The 21,598-nt window shown below is 44.7% G+C and overlaps 1 protein-coding gene across 1 annotated transcript in view; it reads right to left on the reverse strand.

Moving 5' to 3' along the window:
- PLXNC1 (plexin C1) overlaps positions 1–21,598 on the reverse strand; it is a 387,127-nt gene that overhangs the window by 84,493 nt on the left and 281,036 nt on the right. Inside the window, exons 16-20 of the mRNA XM_073554254.1 lie at positions 15,697–15,798; positions 13,858–13,964; positions 13,658–13,711; positions 8,278–8,411; positions 7,915–8,113 (exon numbers count right to left, since the gene is read on the reverse strand). Of these exons, the coding sequence (XP_073410355.1) occupies positions 7,915–8,113; positions 8,278–8,411; positions 13,658–13,711; positions 13,858–13,964; positions 15,697–15,798 (596 nt within the window). The remainder of the gene's footprint in view (positions 1–7,914; positions 8,114–8,277; positions 8,412–13,657; positions 13,712–13,857; positions 13,965–15,696; positions 15,799–21,598) is intronic.

Raw genomic sequence — 21,598 nt, forward strand, 5'->3', positions numbered from 1 at the left:
TTTGGATGCTTCGCATCTCTCCTCTAGCTTCTTTCATTCCTTCACGTAAGTTACCCCTGGGTATGGGGTTGGATTCCAAGGCAGCAGCAAGGGCTTCCTTCAAGCTCTCGATTTCTGCCCTCATTTTCAGCATTCCCTACCATAAATCATGGGACCACTCCAGCTCTTCCTCATTCGAGTGGGTACTTCATGGCTCTGGACCATCCCTTCCAAGGCTGCTGTCCACTGCTCCCTTATGCATGCCTCCTCCCTGATTTCTGACAGAATCATGCGCGAATTAGCTCGCAGGCGCTCACACAAGGCTTGCTTCAGCAGCGCATCGCTAAGGCCTGTCTCTAACTGGTCTCATAGCACAATATCAGGAGGGCCTACACCTACACCATCTCGCTTAGCAATCGCAGTGTGGATCTCCTGCAGCCCGTTCATGTATTGGGCCACGGACTCCCCCTTCCTTTGGCACGCCGAAACATGAGCATGCGCAATTCTCCGACATCCGTGGGGCCTCCATGCATTCTTTATCAAATTTGTAACACTTTGGTAAAGGTTTCTCGCTCGTGGGGGGGGCCGGAACATGACGGAGCTTCTTGCTTCTCCTTCCAAGGCCATCACGGCAATCTCTCCCTCCGTCACAGGATGCATTCTCATCATACCCTTGACACGCTCAGTCCAGTCTCCCAGCAGAGTGTTGCTCCCTGTAAATTTTGGGAGATTACTCAACATTGCTCCCAGTGATATGCTGGCTCTTGGGGCAACCCTGACAGCTTGGTCTGCCACCTCTGCGACCGTGGACTGCATCCTGCCGACTACACCAAGTGTAAGCATGTTGCGTGCTGCAGTGACGGACAGGAGGCAGAGCAAGGGTTAACAAGTTTAATAACAGTTGAATACTCTACACAGGGAGGTAAAGGGTTAAACAGGGGATTAAACAGTTCAAATGGCAAAGGATATTGTGGGGTGAAGAACAAAGGATCAGGTAACAGCAGTTCCTGTGAAGCTCTTGTGTCTGGAGTTCCTCAAACTGTAACACCTGCTGGAAACTCAATAGCGTCGGTAATGGCTGGCATGGTGTCTTTTCCAGGAAGGTCCTGTGGGCATCAATGCCTCGTCTTCTGGTGGCACCGGTCGGCCTCCGGTGCCTTCCGCTGAGCATAGTCCATATGCTTCGGTGGCTGACAAGGGTGCGGGCCACAGTACTGTATGAGCCCAACGTGGCTCAGCAAATATAAACTGGCAAAAGTCAGAGCACAAGTGTCAGTCCCGTACCCGGTCCTTCTAATATGGCACGTGCACTGTACTCACGGACTCAAAGCGTTTGACATCTTGTTCTCTGTAGTCACCAGCACACTGCACCTCGATCTCTGTCAGCTATGGGGCACGCTGCACTTCTCTCTCTATGCTGCGTGCTGTCTGTCTGCGCCAAGACTGAAAAGCCGACAACAGCTGGCGCGATGCTTCTCCAACGAGGTCCTGCAGACCGCGGTACGGCTACGAAGGCAGCAGCAAACAATCCTGAACTCTGCTCTGGCTTTTAGGCTGACATGCGGTACTTAGCTGAACGGGGCTCACACTGTATGTCTCCTTCTCTCTGGTCCCCATGGCTCGCGGCGGGAGATGACAGACGCTGACCTGCGCGTGACGGGTGCTCCCGGGACGGAGCACTTCTCTCTCTGGCTGCTACTGAACACATGGCTTCCCTGAGCACAGCCGTCCCTCTCTCTCTGGATTGCTGTAACACTCCTGGCTTCTCTCTTTCTCTGGTGCGGTCCCTTTGAAGTAGGTGGGTGCTGCCACAGTGCCGGTACTCAAGGGAAGTGGAAGCAGAGCATGCTGCTCACCTCTGTGCGCTGCCCTGGGTTTGCACCAAACTGCTGTGCGTGCTTTCTCTTTTTATCTCCCTGCCCCCTTGGTCAGCAGAAAGGTCCACCTCGCTCAAGCTTCCCCCCCATAAACGGGATGCAGCCTTAACAACCCCGGACCCGGCACACAGGTACCTGTGGTCTGGTCGTCCCACTTACATGGGTATCATCATACTGTTTGGGGAGCATCATACTATTTGAATGGCTATGTAGGGGGCCATCATACTATGTGGAGAGTTATGTGTAGGCCATCATACTATTTGGGGTGGCATCATATTATTTGTAGAGTTATTTGAGGGTAATCATATGTGGAGGATTATGTTGTGACCATTATACTGTTTAGAGGGCTGCGTAGGGGCCAATTACATTGTTTGGTGGCCATTATACTGTTTGGAATGCTGTGTGGGGACCAAGTATACTGCTTTGTGAGCTGTGTGAGGGCCAATTGTACAATTTGGAGGACTGTATGAAGTCCATAAAACTGTGTGCAGGTTTGTGTGCAGTCCTTTATACTGTGGGGAGGGAGGGATGTGCGAGGGCTATTATACTGTGTGGGGAACTATGTGAGGTCTGGTACACTGTTTGGAGGACTAGTAGGGCCAACTATAATGTGTCCAGGCCATTATAGAGTGTGGAGGGTTGTATGAGGGCCACTATACTGTATAGAGGGTGACTATTCGGTATGGAGGGCTGTGTGTGGGATATAATACTGTGTAGAGGGCTGTTCTTGGGCCATCACACTGTTTGAGGGTTAACATAATGTGTTGGAGTCACTGTGGGGGTGTCATACTGTAGGGTCATCATACGGCGAGTGTGGATGAGTTCACGGTGGTGTTATGTTACTGTGTTTGGGGGGCACATTTGTTGGCATCTTACTTTCTGGTGGCCAGGAAAGGGGTATCTTAGTGTGTGGGGATGCTAAGTGGCTTTAGCAGTGGCAAAATTACTTTGTAAGGGCTGCAAAGTTGTAAAATATTTGAGCAAATGAGTATTTCAGGCAAATTTACTTTTTCTAAAAAGGTGCAAATGTAGAAAATATGGGGAACAAACTACCAATAAGGTTAACATTTACAGTGAAGGAAATTATTATTTGATCCCTTGATCATTTTTTTACAATTGCTCACTGACAAAAACAATTAGGTTAATTTTAACATTGCATTGAGAGATAGACTATCAAAAATGAAATCCAGAAAATCACATTGTATAAATTTATTTGTATTTTGCAGTGAGAAATAAGTATTTGATCCGCTACCAACCATTAAAAGTTCTGGCGCCAACTGACCAGTTAGACGCTCCTAATCAACTCGTTTCCTGCATTAAAGAAAACTGTCTTACATAGTCACCTTTATAAAAGACTCCCGCCCACAGACTTAATTAGTCAGACTCTAACCTCTACAAGATGGGTAAGGCCAAAGAGCTTTCTAAGGATGTCAGGGACAAGATCATAGATCTGCACAAAGCTGGAATGGGCTCCAAAACCATAAGTAAGACGCTGAGTGAGAATGAGACAACTGTTGGTGCAAGAGTAAGAAAATGGAAAAATTCCAAAATGACTGTCAATCGACATCGATCTGGGGCACCATGCAAAATCTCACCTCATGGGGTATCCTTGATTATGAGGAAGGTGAGAGATCAGCCTAAAACTACATGGGGGCAACTTGTTAATGATCTCAAGGTAGCTGGGGCCACAGTCACCAAGAAAACCATTGGTAACACATTACGCCATAAAGGTTTAAAATCCTGCAGTGCCACATGGTCTCCCTGCTCAAGAAAGCACATGTGCAGGCCTGCCTGAAGTTTGCCAATGAACACCTGGATGATTCTATGAATGACTGGGAGAAGGTGCTGATGTCAGATGAGACAAAATGGAGGTCTTTGGTATTAACTCAACTCGTTGTGTTTGGAGGAAGAGAAATGATGCCTATGACGCAAAGGACACCGTCCCCATTGTCAAGCATGGAGGTGAAACTTTATGTTTTGGGGGTGTTCCTCAGCTAAGGGCACAGGACTATTTCACCGCATCAATAGGAGAATAGATGGAGCTGTCACACCGCCTTGTGGGATGCAGGCCTAGTATCTTGGAGGGTGGTTCAGTCCCAGTGACTCCGTTGGCTCTAACAATCCCTAGGTTAGGTGGCAATTATAAAAGGGAGGTTTATGTTGATGCCTGCAAGGTATGAGGCCGCGGAGGAAAGAAGCATACACCGGAGGTCCCGTGCAAACTTGAAAGATTAATTTTACTGAAGACTTGAAACAATTCTTATGTTTTTCCATAAAACAGTCATGGATAACAGATACAATTTTCCTTAAGCATTGTGATAGTTGAAGCTTTTTCTCGGTCCCGACCTTGGGAGGATGGCAGTAACTTTTCATATAACTAACTGTGCTGCGTGAAGGGGGACGTTTAGCTGACCTTAATCGGATCTGAGTATCCGGATAATCTGCAGCTCCTTTGCTTGTCTCAGCACTTTGTTGCTGTAAACGCAGGGCACTCCAAGAAAAAGGTGCTTTTTATTACCCGCTTGTCCTAGGCGAGGAGCTTCAGTTTCCTGCCTCCTCTCACCACCAAGACCACACGTAACTCACGTTTTCAGTCTCTCACACCACCTCCAACTGCCACTTATGTTCCAATCAGAAAAACAAGTTGTAATGCCAAACTAAGGCAGAAGAGGGCAGCATAGTACTACAAGTTGTAATACCAAAACAAGGCAGGAGAGGGCAGCATAATAAGTAATTTACCTCCTCCCAAGGCAAAACAGAAAACTGTTGACACAAATGTAATCATATATTAGTAATGGTTTTTCTGGTCACTACAGAGCCATGTGGGTCGCCCTCCCAGGGCTGTGGGGTACTCGGCACCGGGCCGGTATCAGCGGGATGTGTCACAGCAGCAGGGACCCGGTCCGTGGCCCTGGGCGCCCAAGTAATGGGGGAATGTAATGGTTTGAATGAATAGTTCGTGACGCCACCTGTGGTGTTCGGCAAGTGAGATGTTAGGCCGACGATGCATGCAGATCCTCTGGGGCTGGTGGTGTGTTGCAGCCAAGATGGTGAAGCTCCCCACAGGTGGAGCTGTAGCCCCAGGGCAGTGTAGATGTGGGGGAAGAGGAGAGGCACAAGCGGTGTAGAAGCTGGTACCCAGGTGTAGCGGGGCTGGATGCGTTGGCGCAAGAATGAATGGAGGACACCAGGGCTTGCAGTTCCAAAGCTTTACTCACAGTCTGTAGTACACCCAGGTGCCTGCCTCCATGCCGTGTCCTCCGGGTCAGGGACTCAGTCAACCTCCAGGCAAAATGGAATGCTCCCTTCCAACGCTCCGCCAACTTGTGCCTTTCTGAACGTCTCCTCTATAGCGCCCTTAAGTGTGAAGTACTCCCAGTACTGAGTTACACTGGAGTGCCTCCTGACAGATGTTCCCAAGAACTCTACTTGTATGGCAGACAGCTGTAGCCTGCTTCGGGGACTCCCTACTCCTGAGTTCTGGCTCACTATCCAAGTTGCTGTTGTGCCCCCAAGTCTTAGATGGGAGTAGTGCATTTACAGCCCACTACTCCACCGGTGTCTGCTGTAGAACCATTAGTGTCCATACAACCTCGGGGACGGGCCCTGGCCTTGCGCTTAGAACTTCTAGGCAGGGTTCTTCCTCTAACCCACGTTTTCTCTGTTCCCTTTTACTCCTTCATTCCGTTCTAAACTCTCTCTCCTATGGAAGATCAGGTTTCAGTTCAATGTCTATCTCCTTCTTTCCTTTCCCGTGCCAGCAGACCCAGGTCACTCAGGTGTGCTGCAGCACCTCCTTCCTCCATCCCTCTCTCAGGGATCTCCTTTCCTCACTCCTGTCTAAGTGGCTTCCTCTCCCAGACTGACCTGTAATTCTAAACCTTCCCGCTCTTTTATGTATTCTCAACTCCACCCGCCTCCCAGCACATTTCGTGTTCCAAGCAGGGAACCACCAAAGGTGCTCTGCTACTATTTAAGCAAGGAGCCGCAATGTGGCTTTGCTGAACTACTCTGTTGTGTGGGGTGCGAGTGTTGGAGCGTGGTCAGGAGCCTCCAACTTACCTGGATGGTGGGGCACCACACCTCAGGAGGAGGTGCAGTACCTCTGTGGCGACTGAGCCTCAGGGGCGCCACACATGTACCGTAAAATTCTGAGTGACAACCTTCCCTCCGTCAGGACATTAAAAATAGTTTTTGGCTGGGTCTTCCAGCAAAACAATGACCCAAAACATACAGCCAAGGCATCAAAGTAGTGGCTCAAAAATAAGCACATTAATGTCATGGACTGGCCTAGCCCGTCTCTAGACCTTAATCTTATAGAAAAGTTATGGAGGGAGTTGAAGCTCCGAGTTGCCAAGCGACAGCCTCAAAATCTTAATGATTTGGAGATGATCTGCAAAGAGGAGTGGACCAAAACTCCTCCTGACATGTGTGCAAATCTCATCAACTACAGAAAACGTCTGACTGCTGTGCTTGGCAACAAGGTTTTACCACCAAGAATTATGTCTTGTTTGCCAGAGGGATCAAATACTTATTTTTCACTGCAAAATGCAAATACATTTATATAATTTATACAATGTGATTTTCTGGATTTTATTTCTGATATTCTATCTCTCAATGTTAAAATTAACCTACCCTTAACATTATAGACCGTTCATGTCTTTCTCAGTGGGCATACTCACAAAATCAGCAAGGGATCAAATACTTATTTCCTTCACAGTATGTGTTGTTTTACTTTAAGGCCATGTTCACACATTCAGTATTTGGTCAGTATTTTACTGCAGTATTTGTATGCAATAATCAGGAGAGGAAAAGTATAATAGAAACATGTGTACCATTTTTGTATTTTTGATCCACTCCTGGTTTTGGCGTACAAATACTGATGTAAAATACTGACCAAATACTGAATGTTTGAAAGTGGCCTTAGACGGAAGTGTTTCATAACTGAGCTTTTATACACTTTTCATTTCTGTATCACAGCTCTATTTTACTATTGCCATTTCCAATAGGTGGCATTAGAGCTCTAGTACTCTTCATTCTCTGAAGAGACAATTTGCATAGCTCTTTTTTGTGTGCAGTGCATGTAGAGCTAGTGGTTGGCTCTGAAAGTCTGAACAATTGTTCTGTTTTTTTTTTTTTTTTTTTTTTTTTACAGAATAGTTTTCACTTTTACCACTACAAAAATTACAATTCTTCTTTATAGATAGATATGTATGAGTTATACTTATAACCGGCCAGTGGGTGTGGCCTTGTTCTCCATACACTTGTATGAAGCAAGGTCTCACCCTCTAGTCGGATAAGCCCACTGGCTGGTCAAGTCACTAGATGGAGCAGAGCTTCAGCCCAACACAAGTATATAGAGCGAAGCCACGCTCACTGGCCGGGGGGGGGGGGGAAGTATAACTCATACATACCCTCCAGTCCCAGCGTGACTGCAGACTTATTGGTTTTGATTGGACAACCCTTTTAATATTACATCCTTGGCGATATTTATGTAGGGTTATTGGATAATAATTGCATTTATTTTAAAACAGCCAAGAATAAAACAGGGAGAGGATAAATTTAAAAAAATCTAAAACTGTAAGAAGGAACAGTACATTTTAAAACATTCATTAATGCATAAGCCCGGCTTTATACAACATGTTTCGCATTGGTGGATTGTGTCTTTCATGACACCTCTTTTTGCATACAATTTTTTGAGTTTTGAAATTTTTTGGGTGTTTTCTTTTTTCTCAGTTTGGAGAGAACTTCTGTTGGGCAGGGAAAATACGAAAGATACTGGGTAGACCCGTATGATTTTTTTCAAATGGTACCAAAGGCTGTGAATCTGACTGAAAGGGATTTTATTAGAGAGATGCTATTATAAAAATTGTCTAATATATAGACGGTAAACCTTAATCAAGTAATGGGGGAGCAAATGGAGCCAGATAATTTTGTCGTTGATACCAAGGCATTAGGGGTATTCTGCAGAATCAATTCTTGAATGGTTTCCCTCATAAAATTTAAACTTGTGTGCGCTCAGTAAAGCTTATCTCATAGTTCCTACGTCTTTACTTACTCTCAGAAAGCCATACAGACAAGTAGACATCCAGTTGGTTAATAACTTTTCAACAACCGTCTCTGTGCGTCTTAGCATCAACTTTGGATGTTTGTTATTTGATTGCTCAATAAGATCTTTAGTCAAATTTTCCAGTAGCCCAGTGAGGTAGAGTAGATTACTCTGAAAGTTAATGGTCAGGAAGGATGCAAACATACATCTAATAAAACAATAGAGAGTTAAGGGTTATGATTTGCTGAAAGTCTTCATGAACAAGTTAATTTTTTTCTTGACAATGAGGAAAGATTTGACTGAAGGTGGCATTCAAGGACATTAAGAAAACAGATCTTATAGGGAAAGTAAATAAATTAATGTGTCTATTACCGGTCCTTGATTGTGAAATCATTTTGTTTTTCCAAGGTGTGGATGAGAAGAACCAGAAAATTTTGGTTCTCAAATAATGTCTTCAGAGTTTTTACTATTTCCTCATCTTGGGTTGACCTTCTGGTTTGGAATGGCTATAAGCACCAAGAATGTATATTACTACCATGTCTGGGTCATGAAAAGGCAATTGGCAAATTATAGTTGACTAAGATTATCATGTTCTGATTTTTTCCTTAAAGAAGCACTTCCATCAAAGCTTTTGTTCTCTTAATATATTGCAATCATCATATTAGTAAACATAACTGGTCAAAAACTAACCAATGGGAGTATAATACTTCATCAAGCGTAAATACATAATGACCATTGTTGAAAAAAATCTCAGGTCAGGAAGTGTGCAAACAAAGGAAATAATACAAATATATGTTTATTCATATTAAAAACAGGAAAAACATATAAAATGAGGTGCTCCATGCCAAAGAGAGACACAGAATAGTACATTAAATAGATAGCAATTGTTATGAAACAAACACAATTTTAACCTTAATAGTAGAAGTGTACTGTATAAACAAACTACGGTAGTAGTTAAGGGCAGTTCATAATCATTAGTGCTCAAATGGATACCAAGTATAGTCTATAAACATAAGCAAAAGTCTGAAAGAGTTTGTTTTTACCTAGAATGACATCCACAAGAAAGTACTGCCTCCCGTCACCTCATTTGCGTTTCGCTCTGCCTTTTATACCCTCAGAGATACCTGGTTTAGAAACCTCAGCCCAAGTGAGAAAAATTCTGATCAAAATTAACGCTCCGGCCAGCATCGCTAGTATACCAAACAGAAGAATTCAGTATCCTGCTTGTGTTCCTTACTAACACAGCATTGTATGACTTCACAATCCAAATACGGAGGGCAAAGATGACCAACTCCAACGTTTTAGAAACAATGGTTTTATTCCTCATGGATGGTCCACGTAAATGGGTTAACTCTTAAATAGTCCCACCATATGATTTTGCATATTCTGCATCTATCATTGCAATTTCTCTGATCTATTCATAATTTAATTGAACTACAGGGTCATATTACAAGGAACTCCAAAGCTCTCATGTGTCTGCGACCAGGAAGTGAGGAACAGAAGTGTGAACTTGGTACAAGCCTTCAGGTTTCTTTTCCAGAGCAGCTTTCGGTTTCTTCTGTTACTGATGCACCTGTGCATACTGTTTCTGATCCCTCTGTATACATGTCATGATCCAGGCCGGGGTTTGTTTCTTATTACTCTCTCCCCGGTCTGGTCATGCGAGGGTTAACTTTCTCGGCCTCGTTTTGGGATCTGTGTTGCTATTTCAGTCTGCTGTGGCCGGCAGGCAGCATCAATTATAGTTCCCGCCCCAGGCTTGAGCAGCTAACCCCATTACACCCTGGTTTGTCCTCTGCTCATTTACTCCTGCCACCCCGCTTGTCTAGTGTTTGCTCCCCGCTCTTTGACTTTTTGGTATGTGACCTGACTTGCCCTCTGACTTGTCTGACTGTCTTACGTCTCTGATATCTATGCTCCCGGCTGGTTCTGACTTCTCTGGCTTGTACTTGACCACGTGTATTGTGATTCCCTCTGGTACTGCCTTTCCTGACTGTTGCTGACCCGGCTCATCTGCCCACTCTCTCACCACCTAGTGGCTCCTGGGCTGCCACACTGTGGTGCTACACTGTGAGCGCAGCCTCTCCTCCCTCATCAGCTCCCCCTGGTAGAGGTTGCACTATAATGCACTGCAGTATCATTACAATACACATGTGGTTCAGAAATAGAAGAAACTGAAAGACTGGAAGAGAAACCTAAAGACTTATTCCAAGTTCACAAATCTGCTCCTCACTTCCTGGTTTGCAGACACCCAAGACCTCTGGAGTTCCTACTAATATGTCCCTGCAGTCCAATTAAATTATGAATACATCAGAGAACTTGTAAGGATGGATGCAGTATATGCAATATCATGTGGTGGGGCTATTGAAGAGTTAATCCATTTACCTGTACAATCCCTGAGGAAGGAAACCATTATTTCTGAAATGAAAAGGAACTGGTCATCTTGGTCCTCCATAGTTGGATTGTGATATCACATAATGCTGTCTTACTGATGATAACAAGCAGGATATTGAAGTCTTCAATTCAGCATGCTAGCGATGCTGGCAGCAGCCCTAATTTCATAAGACTTTTTCTCCCTTGGACTGAGGTTTCTGAACCAGGTACCTCTGTGCTAATTACAGACTGATACAGCTGCATGATTTAGTATCTATGCACTTAATGACTTCATGCTATTATTATGACTCTTCCAAAGCAAATCAAAACAATCTTAAGAACATGATTATATAAGCTTAAAACATGGAACATAGCAAAAGTGACTAATAATGAGCCTGACTTTCATCAGCCTACGTCTGCTGTCGTTAATAACAGAGAACCGCTGATGGGAGTATTTACCAGCCAACGCCTATGGGCTATAAATAAATAAGTAATAAAGAAAAGACAGCTACAGGCTGCAACACTGAACTGTTGGCTTTATCATGGCTGGTTATCAAAAAAAGAGGGGTCCCTTGCTGCTTTTATAAATTATTTAATTAAATAATTACAAAAAAATTATGTGGGGTCTCCCCGATTTTTGACAACCAGCCAAGCTAAAGCAAATAGCTGGGGGCTGGTATTCAAAGACTGGTAAGGTGCTAAAGATATTGCCCCCGGGATAAAAATAGTAGCCCGCAGCCACCCCAGAAAAGCGTCATCTATTAGATGCAACAATTCTGACGCTTTGCCGGGCTCTTCCTATTTGTGGGGTTGATGTCAGCTGTTTTATGGCCGCTGACATCAAGCCCACAGGTTAGTAATGGAAAGGTGTCTACAAGGCGCCCCTATTACTAACCCCATAGTTAGATTGTATAAAAAGCACAGCAAGAATAAAGTCCTTTAATTGAAAGAAACACAGTGACACCTTTATTTGAAATAGATGCACATTTTCTGGGTGCTATATTTAGTCTGGGGTGGGGGAAATATGCATGGTCACTTACCAGTCTGAGAAAACCAACAGATGACAGTGTGGGAAACAGTCATATTTGGTCTAGCAAACCTGATCAGTAACACTGACTTCATGTAGAAGTCCGTGTACTGCGTCCATGCACGAACACTAAGTGTTCAGCACGGACCCTGAACTTTACTGTTCAGGTTCACCCCTCTCTGTAAGTGACCTGTTGCAGCTAGGCATATAATAGCTGGACATTAAGTGATCTAGCTCACTTGGCTTTAGTTTTGTTGCTGCTCATAGTACATGCGATATTAAAAGGTTTTTATTTTTCAGGGCTATGTCTGAGAATGAGCTCTAAACTTTTGGGTACACATTGAAAGAAGTACATAATTCAATTTATCAACTTTATGTACCTTTTAGAAAACCATTAATTTTACATAGCCTTTCCCTTCTAGTGTTCATAACTACAGCGTAAATTTGAGAACTATTTCTCAATATTTTCTTAGAGCTTAACTGTCAAACTGTAAATCACTTTTAACAAAAAGGATGGTGCTCTACAATATGTGAGTTGTCAATTCCGTACAGGCAGTGCCTGGGTTATGAACCGTAAAGGGACTGTAGGTTTGTACATAAGCTGAATTTGTACTTAAGCTGGGACAGGTCCATTTTTAAGTGTAACTCAAGACAATTTTTGTTGTTCTTAGGATTACATAGGAAGAAGTAGCAATAAAGATGGGTGAATTTAAGTGGAATTGTACTCGAATTTTTGAAAATTTCGTAAACTGGAAAATGAAGAAATTAAGCAAAATTTTGCAGTACTGTAGAGCAGGGTTTCCCAACTCCAGTCCTCAAGGCCCACTGTTATGAATGGGTCACCGAGAAGGAAAACTAAATAAGCTAAGTCACAGAAAACCAGAGAGGTTGGTAACTATGCAGATTGCAGACCCCTGATCCTAACCACACAACTAGCAGCAGCCGTGGAGCGTTCCTACGATGAATCTAGACGCCTCGTCACAGCCCGAGGACTATATAAGCCTAAAGCAAGAAAAGGGGAAAACTAACTGCCCCAGAGCAGACCCCAAAGGAATAGACAGCCGCCACACATGTATTGATGGTGAAATAAGATGAAAACACAAACACAGGCAGGAAAATAGGCTGAGCAAACGATGGGGCCCAAACTAACTAGAAAGGACAGGAAAGGAAAGACACTGTCTGAAATCTGCCCAAAAAACCCTTCAAAAATAATGTCAAACACTTCTGATAACAAAATTAACCCTGAAGTCACTAGACTTCTCCCACTATATCAGCACCCTGAAATATTCTGAGACAGAGCAAAAAAGAGGCCAATCTAATAAGGGACAAAAAGCAAATTGGCAAATATAGATAAATAAGAGTGGAAATTCAGCACAGCCCCAGCCGGGGCTGGCTGACCACACAAAAAACTGAATAAACCAACAAAATCAAGTGTGAACATTAGCAGAAACACTTAGCTTGAGATGACTGGAACAGAGCTGAAAACCAAGACCTGAAAAGCCAGAAGGGAATCACCAGCACCAGAATAGGGCGTTGGCTGTCTTAAATCCAGTCTGAGATTCCAGAGATCCAATCGTTATCCTCATCATCAGGTGGCAGATCTCTACTAATTAAATCAACCTCACTACCTCCTGCTACCACCAGAGGGAGCCCGGAAGGAGAACTCACAACTGGTAGACCAGAAAATGAGTTCACAACAGCCCACCAACAGGTCATGTTTTCAGGATTTCCTTAGTATTGCCCAGGTGATAATTGCATCACCTGTACAATACAAGGGAAATCCTGAAAACATGACCAGTTGGTGGGCCTTGAGGACTGGAGTTGGGGAACCCTGCTGTAGAGGGCTGGCGAATAGTAAAAAAAAACACAAGAAAGCAAAAGTAGAACTTATCTAGTTGCTCACCTCTAACCGGCCGTCCTACTTCTCAATGCCCGCCTTTACTTGCTGCATCTCTGAACTCTTCACTATAGGCCAGTACTTCTGGCTGCACCCAGGTGTTGGAGGTCACTGCACATCATAAAGCTGTGATGCACATCTTAAAATCATATCATAACCTTTCAACATGCAGCGCCTTCTGAGGCTTGTACTTATCCCAAAGTCCTGGCCTATAGTGAAGAGACGATTGATGCGGCACATGACAGAGGATAGAGAATGATCAGACAGTAAGGAGAAGAAGACCTTGCTTCATGCATCAAATAACTGGTTGCTCAGAAAGGTGTGATTTTTTTTTTTTGTTTTTGTTTTACATTTTATTTTCGTAACTATGTGTTGTACATAAGTTGAATGTTCCCAACACAGGGACTGACTATAATATCTTTTTTACTACTTTAGAATTCAGAGAATTTACTTACCGATGGGATATTTTCACACAGTTTTTCACAAAAATCTTGTCTGTTTTTGTCAGACTAGAAAAGGAAAAACACATGAAGGTAATGTCATGCCATAAAATGAGTCTACTTGTTATTGTCTAGCTAAAATGTAACATTACCAATGGATTTTTTAACCTAGATATTTATGAGATAGTATCAATCTATTAAAACACAAAAATTACCTCAGGAAAGAAAGTGTTTAAAGCAAAATGTTTGTAGTCGAAGAATGGAATCGTCCCTAGCACTTCCATAGTCACAACTTCTTTATCTGTCTGAAGTTCTGCAAAACCTTAAAAAAAAAAAAAATACTTATTAATGAAAATAATAATTTTTCATATAAAACTTTAAAAGTTCTACTTTTTTCTCCTTGTCATTCTTATCAGTGTCAATGGAGATATAAGATGCATGTGTGGCCACCTCAGGACTCCTTCATTCATAAGATTTTGGGGGGACCCACCAGCCAGAATCAAACTGTTTTTTTTATGTAATAAACATCAATTAGGGTAAAAAAATAATGCCAGTTTCTTATAGAATATACTTCCTTCTATACATTAGATCCAACCTGATTAGTAAAACTCAGAGTCAAAATGTCTGTATATGTAATCACTCATGGTTTCCTATCCTTGTTGTTCTCTGATCTCTTGTACTGCCATCTGGAGCTTCTGCACCCTACACTGACAATTCCTGTCTGCCGTTCTAGGCTGTAGGTTGGTTAGTCTAAATAAGTCCATGAGGCCTTCATACATTAAGCTATAAGGAAAGCAGAATAGGGACATGCTCTCTGCTTTATGCTTGTTCAGGCCTATATAGCTTCATTAGGAGTCTGAAACTGGTCCTGCAAGGTAATTAGTTAAATTATACAGGTAATATATTTGGCATGTGACAATGGGCCCCTTTTTAAACTTTGTGACAGGTTCCTGGCAGCAGTTCTATTTGTATAGCTGTTGAAGGCAGTATGGCCAGCTACCTGATTGCACATCACTGTGAGACAACTTTTCCATTTCTGTCATAGAGCTTTGGTTGGCTATATCTGGCAGTCCCATAGAGAATGAACTTAGCAAAGGTGCATGTGATCAACTTCCACCCCATTGAGATAGGGCACCTGTTCTCAGGATTGGTGGGGGTCTTAGCAGTCAGATTCTCAGCAATCAATACACTGGGGAACAATTTTGAGCATAACTTAAGTTGAGTTTGATTTTTTTGCTGATTTAGACTGAAATAGGCATGCTGATTTCAAAACAATGGTTCGTTTTCCTCTATCACATCAGTTTTTTTTCTCTACAGCTTGATTTAATGCGATTACTCTAGAGTGAAATGAGGGTAAAGGCCCCGTCACACACAGCAAGATCGCTGATTTTGTGACGCAACAGCGATCTCACCAGCGACATCGCTGTGTGTGTGACATGCATCAGCGACCGGCCCCCCCGCCGGGTATCGCTGATCGTGCAGGAACGTCCTGGGCCATTTTTTGATCGTTGGTCGCCCGCTGGCCAGCGTGCATTGTAGCGTGTGGCAGCAGGAGACCAACGATCAGCGAGCTCCCAGCGCTGTAAGCAGGCGCTGGGAGCTGGTATCCAAGGTAGATATCGGGTAACTAAGTGCGCGGGTCGCTTAGTTACCCACTGTGTACCTTGGATACCTGCGTTCTTGCTCTGGGAGCTGGTATCCAAGGTACACAGCGGGTAACTAAGTGACGCGAGCGCTTAGTTACCTGATATTTACCTGGGATACCAGCGTCCTCGCTGGTCCTGATCGCTGATGAGTCTGCCTGTTTGACAGCTCACCAGCGATCATGTAGCAAGGCACCAAAGATCCTGACCAGGTCGTATCATTGTCGGGATCGCTGGTGCATCGTTTAGTGTGACGGCACCCTAACACTAGTGCTCTTTTTTTTCTTTCATCACCCAGACAGCTACTTATGACATGCAGTAGTAAAACTGCAAATTAATACAATGGAAAAGTGGAGAAATAAGCCATAATAACAGGGCATTTCTGGTGAGGAATAGGCTGAGTAAACTTACCTTCACGAATCTCTTTCCTTATTTCACACTCTAGTTCTACAAGATCGTTGCTTAGTTTCTTGCTCAGTTCTTTTGACTTGTGTCTTGTGATTAAATAGGCAGCTATATATTGTGGAAGATATTTAATAAGCATTAATTACTAGGCTGGGGCATGCAAAAATTACACATTTGTAGGTTGTTTATGGGATTTCTTAAAGCACTGAAATTTCAGTACGTACACTACATGACCATGGAAGAAATTTTTTAAAAAGTGTTTACTCCACATCACAAATGTACAAAAAAATAACACCGAAAAAGCTGAGATCACATTTTTAGACATGGATTTGCTACTAAATAGTCTCAATACATTGTGAGGTAGCGCTGTCATTTAAGTAGGGGATTCTCGCTAGGCAGTGAACAAAAGCACATCCGGCACAGGTATTCCATAAACTCATAACAGTCCCTTCGGTTTATTTATCATCATAAACCGTCACAGCAACAGAAAGTTCACTTAACAGCATATAATCAGCATAGCGTCCATTATAGTGCTTCACTCTGGCTAGCAATGTCCAGCATACAGGCTCTCTTAGCCTCACTATTATCTCACCCACGTCAGGGCTCCTCATGCGGCTTCAGCATCCCGCACATGTTCATTCCCTCCAGGGAGCTCTCAGGTGCACATCGCCATTGCTCACAGCGTTCACTGCTGTCAGAAGGTAGCCCCCCATCTCTCTCAGACAGGGCCTTGCACACTGGACCAACCAGGTCCCAGCATTCACCCCTTGTGACTCACCCCAGCCACATTATATGGTTCATAGCCACGCCCACCGGGTCACATGACTCTGACCTCATCACAGGTCCTTCAGGCATTTTCACACTCTTTACAACCGTGCTTTAAACACACCCCATAGGTGGGTTTGTAGGTAACCGGCCCGCCCAACTCTTGAGTTACCTGGAGACTTCTCCCTTATACCTTGAAATAACACCTCAGCAATATCATTGCTGATCAATACGCAAACTAAGTCTCCATCTCAAAGCCACCCACTTTGAGATACATAACGACCACTCAACAGTCTGCCATTCATCCCTTCTCTTGGGACATCCACACAGCGCCCCCTAGTGGACACAGTGGTTACTACACCACAACATGTTGTATATAGCCTTGGTCATTTTGCAGCAGACGCTTCATGGTAAATGCTTATCTTAAAAGGCTAAGCATATTTCCACAAAAATAAAAAAAGTACTTTAACCACTAATGTTAAAATTCTGTTCAACCAATGCTTAGTTATATCTGTTTAGGCATATCACTAGCGTGGCTATAAGGGGTTTACAAATACGGTAGTTTTCCATGAACACTGAACTGTGCTCCTTTTGTTATATATTTTACTCACTTATATAGCGCCATGCCACAGCACTTTACAGACATTATCGGCACTGTCCCCATTGGAACTCACAATTTAGATTCCTTATCAGTATGTTTTTGTAGTGTGGGATTAAACTGGACTACCCAGAGGAGACCAATGCAAACACGGGGGGAACATACAATCTCCTTGCAGATGTTGTCATTGGTGGGATTTGAACTCAGGACCCCATAACTGCAAAGCAACATTGCTAATCACTGAGGAATCATGCTGCCCAAGTTGTCAGTACCTAACTAAACAATTTTCCACCTAAAATGTTAGGCAACAATAATAATCTTTAATAATCTAATGGATTTGTGAAACATTGATGACAATCATCAATAAAAGCACAAATGATCAATTCCGACCCAACTAAACACTCACATATATATATATATAAATGTATGTATGTATGTATGTATGTGTGCATGTATGTGTGTATCCCCAACCAATCACGAAGCAGCAGAGTGGGACACCAACCAATCACAAAGCATCAGAGTGGGACGCGGATGGAGAGCGGGGCTGAGGACGGATACAGCTACAGCAGGACAGTGCATGGAGAGCGGGGCTGTGGAGGAAGACAGTTTTCAGGACAGGGGCCTCCCAGCTCTGTCCCTACTCAGTCGGTGCTCCCCTTCACCAACAGCGCTATCCCCCCTCTCTCCTGCAGCTTCCCGGCCTAAATTTAGTCCCCAGCTTCTACTGTGGCCTACTACAGCGCTAGGCCACGCCCCCCGCAGGTCGCCCAATCACACGCGCTGCAACTCCGCTCTAGCTCCTCCCACTCCGGCCAAACAATCTGCGCAGCTCTCTCTCCTGGTCCCGGCGTTACCGCACGTGGTGTGGGTCACCCTCCCAGGGCTGTGGGGTACTCGGTACCGGGCCGGTGTCAGGGGGATGTGTCACAGCAGCGGTGACCCGGTCCGTGGCCCTGGGTGCCCAAGCAATGGGAGATGTAGTTAATGGTAGAATAGTTTGTGACGCCACCCGTGGTCTTTGGCAAGTATGGTGTTAGGCCAACGCTGCATACAGATCCGCTGGGACTGATGGTAGGGTGCAGCAAAGATGTAAAAGCTCCTCACAGGTGGAGCTGTAGTCCCAGGACAGTGTGGATGTAACCAGCATGGGGATGTAGCAGTGCTGGAAGCGTAGGGAACAGACAAGACACAGCAGTTGCAGTTTCTGTACCTTTACTGAGTATATGCAGTCCAGGGTCCTGATTACAGATGGTGTTGGAGCAGGTTAGCCTGGAAGCAGATCAGGATTCTCTCTCAGCAGAAGGGCTGTGCAGTCTTCTTCCTAGCGCCTTGTGGTGTGAAGCTCCCCAGTACTTAGTTACTCTGGAATGCCTCTCTTCAGATGTTCCTAGAACTACACTTGTATGAGAGACAGCTGTAGCCTCTCTCGGGGACTCCTCTCCTGAGTCCTGGCTCTCTATTCAATTGCTGTTGTGTCCCAAGTCTCTGATGGGAGCAGGGCATTTACAGCCTCCTACTCCTCTGTTATCTGTGGCAGGACCGTTAGTATCCGTACCACAGTGGAGACCAGGCTCCAGTTTGTGCGCTCTCAAGCTGAGGGAGCTCTCTTTCCTAGCTCAACAACCTCCAACTTCTTCCACACGTCTGCACACTTCACCCTCCGCAGACTATCTGACCTCTCCTTCCTCTTGGCCCTCAGGGCGCACCCCCTCCCCTACATCCTGGTTCAGAGTTCCCCCTGCTGGCCTGGAGTGGAATTGTGTTGCATGCATTAGGTTAACTGCTGGAGAGACCCATCACTGCTTCCAAGCCTGGCATTACCCTCCCCTGGAGGAAGGCAAAGCCACTGTGGTGACCATACCCCTGGGGGCGCCACAGGTGCATGGAGAGCAGGGCTGATGCTGTGGAGGAAGACAGCGGGGCTGTGGAGGGAGAGAGTGGTAGAGTGGGGCTGTGAAGGAAGACAGCGGGGCTGTGGAGGGAGAGAGTGGGAGAGCAGGGCTGCGGAGGGGGAGAGCGGGGCTGTGGAGGGAGAGAGCGGGAGAGCAGGGCTGTGGAGGAAGACAGCAGGGCTGTGGAGGAAGAGAGCGGGAGAGCAGGGCTGTGGAGGGAGAGAGTGGGAGAGCAGGGCTGTGGAGGAAGACAGCGGGGCTGTGGAGGGAGAAAGCGGGAGAGTGGGGTTGTGAAGGAAGAGAGCAGGACTGTGGAGGGGGAGAGCAGGACTGTGGAGGAAGACAGCGGGGCTGTGGAGGCAGAGAGCGGGGCTGTGAAGGAAGAGAGCGGGGCTGTGGAGGGAGAGAGCGGGAGAGCAGGGCTGTGGAGGGAGAGAGCAGGGCTGTGGAGGGAGAGAGCGGGAGAGCAGGGCTGTGGAGGGAGAGAGAGGGAGAGCATGGCTGTGGATGGAGAGAGCGGGAGAGCAGGGTTGTGAAGGAAGAGAGCAGGACTGTGGAGGGAGAGAGCGGGAGAGCAGGGCTGTGAAGGAAGAGAGCGGGGCTGTGGAGGGGAAGAGCAGGGCTGTGGAGGAAGAGAGCGTGGCTGTGGAGGGAGAGAATGGGAGAGCAGGGCTGTGGAGGAAGAGAGCGGGGCTGTGGAGGGAGACAGCAGGAGAGCGGGGCTGTGAAGGAAGAGAGCAGGGCTGTGGAGGGCTGCGGAGGGATAGAACGGGACAGCGGGTGGAGAGCAGGGCTGTGGAAGGAGAGAGCATGATGGCGGGTGGAGAGCAGGGATGTTAAAGAAGAGAGCGGGACCCACAGTTAGGTACTATGCCCGGGCAGCGCCGTGCTCTTCAGCTAGTTTTTAAATATTTCTCATTCAGAAGTGATAAACACTTTAGTCATATTTTTTGGCTCACTATCGCCCTAGAAAGTTCAAAAGGGCAATGGATGAAAAAAAATATATTAAATTCTTTTTGTCTATTTGTATCAAAGCCTTTTGGACATGTTCACTACCACTCAAAGGTGATTTTAAGCAGACTAGCTGGTCCATTCCTGCCCCATAAATTGTAGGCTTTTTGCCCAAGAGAGGTGACATTACAGGATGGGGAACCAATTTACGAAGGACACCTTGACATGGCTATTGGGCACAAATATATTGACCAATCTATGCGCTAAGAACCTTCCTTTTTTCCTTACAATTTTTGCAGATGCATATTTTATATATACACTATATTGCGCTATTTTCAATTTTTTCTTCCATTTTCTATGGCAGCAATGCAGTTCCTATGTTCTAGAGTAATCATTCTTGGTAAGTAATGGTGCGAACCTTAATATTTTTGACAAAAAAAAATATTGTTTGATACAAAGGATCATATCCGGAGAAATTTTTACATTTGTTGCTTCTTGCCAGTAAACTTTTAATAAAATTTCAGAACTGACCTCGGTTCCAGACCCCATCTTCACTTTTATGGCTAATTTTACATTTTTTTTATTTGTCAGTTCAAAGAATTAGGAAATAACATGACTCTGTGGTGAGACCCTGCATGATTGGGAAACAACATTTCCCGCAAACATTCTCTTTTGAATAATTCTGTACAACTAGTTCATCTAATGCAACTTCTGATTTGCAACGTTTGTCTTGCTTAACAGTGTTTTATGTAATCCTTTACAAACTGTATCACATACGCAAACACATTCCAAAAATGATGTTTCTTTGGGAAGTATTCCATACCAAAATTAGTATTGGTCAGAATCCCTATAAAAAACAATAGTCTTATATACACTCAGCACCCATGATTGCGCTTGAGCCTTTTTTTTGTCGTTTTGTGTTTTCTGAATGCTTTTTTTCTTGGGTGCAAGACTTCTCTATTCTTCATCCCAAGTAAACTAAAAACTCTGCGATACTTTACTTTGGTAGAAGAACCTGTGGTTTAACCATCTCTCTAAACTGACCCATGAGACATTTTCAGCATGACAAGACAGGTTGGTGCTACCGTGAGGAAGCTTCATGGCCTAAAAGTGCTACAATGGCCAGCAGAGTCTCTGGACTTCAGCACATCTGGGATGTAATTGGTCATCAATTGCAAAGGAAGCAACCAGGCATCTAAGTGCACATATTTCTGCATGTGGTGCTCATACTGTTATTAAATAAATTGAGATATTTTGAAAATTTTTTTTTTTTTTTTGTAATTTGCATATCTTTAATATGACTATTGATCCTGTGATTTCCATAGTTCTGTCTGTTCACCTTGTTGGTGTTGCAAACTTAATGTTGAGGAGGGTATCTATGTACGGTGTTTATATTGTAGGGATTCGCTCTGGTAGGCAATAGCTGGGCGGCAGTAACGAGGCAACACACAGGCATAAAGTCCAATTTCAGTGGTTTTAATGTCACTCAGTAACCAGCAGCTTAACAAAACGTGAGGGAAATGAAACACATACTCCAGCTTGGAGAACCACTAGTCCCAGACTCACCCCTTGCACGGGACAGGCGTAACTAAGCAGCTGCCAGGTCCTGTGGCGTCCGCCAGGTGCCATTCCCGGGGTTCTTCTGAGTCTTGCTGCGATAGTCCTGCAGCATGGGAATCCTATATACAAGTTTCAGGCTGAG

The sequence above is a fragment of the Dendrobates tinctorius genome, unplaced genomic scaffold, assembly GCF_039654945.1.
Source record: "Dendrobates tinctorius isolate UK_male_01 unplaced genomic scaffold, ASM3965494v1 ptg000209l, whole genome shotgun sequence".
In the NCBI taxonomy this organism is placed as follows: domain Eukaryota; kingdom Metazoa; phylum Chordata; class Amphibia; order Anura; family Dendrobatidae; genus Dendrobates; species Dendrobates tinctorius.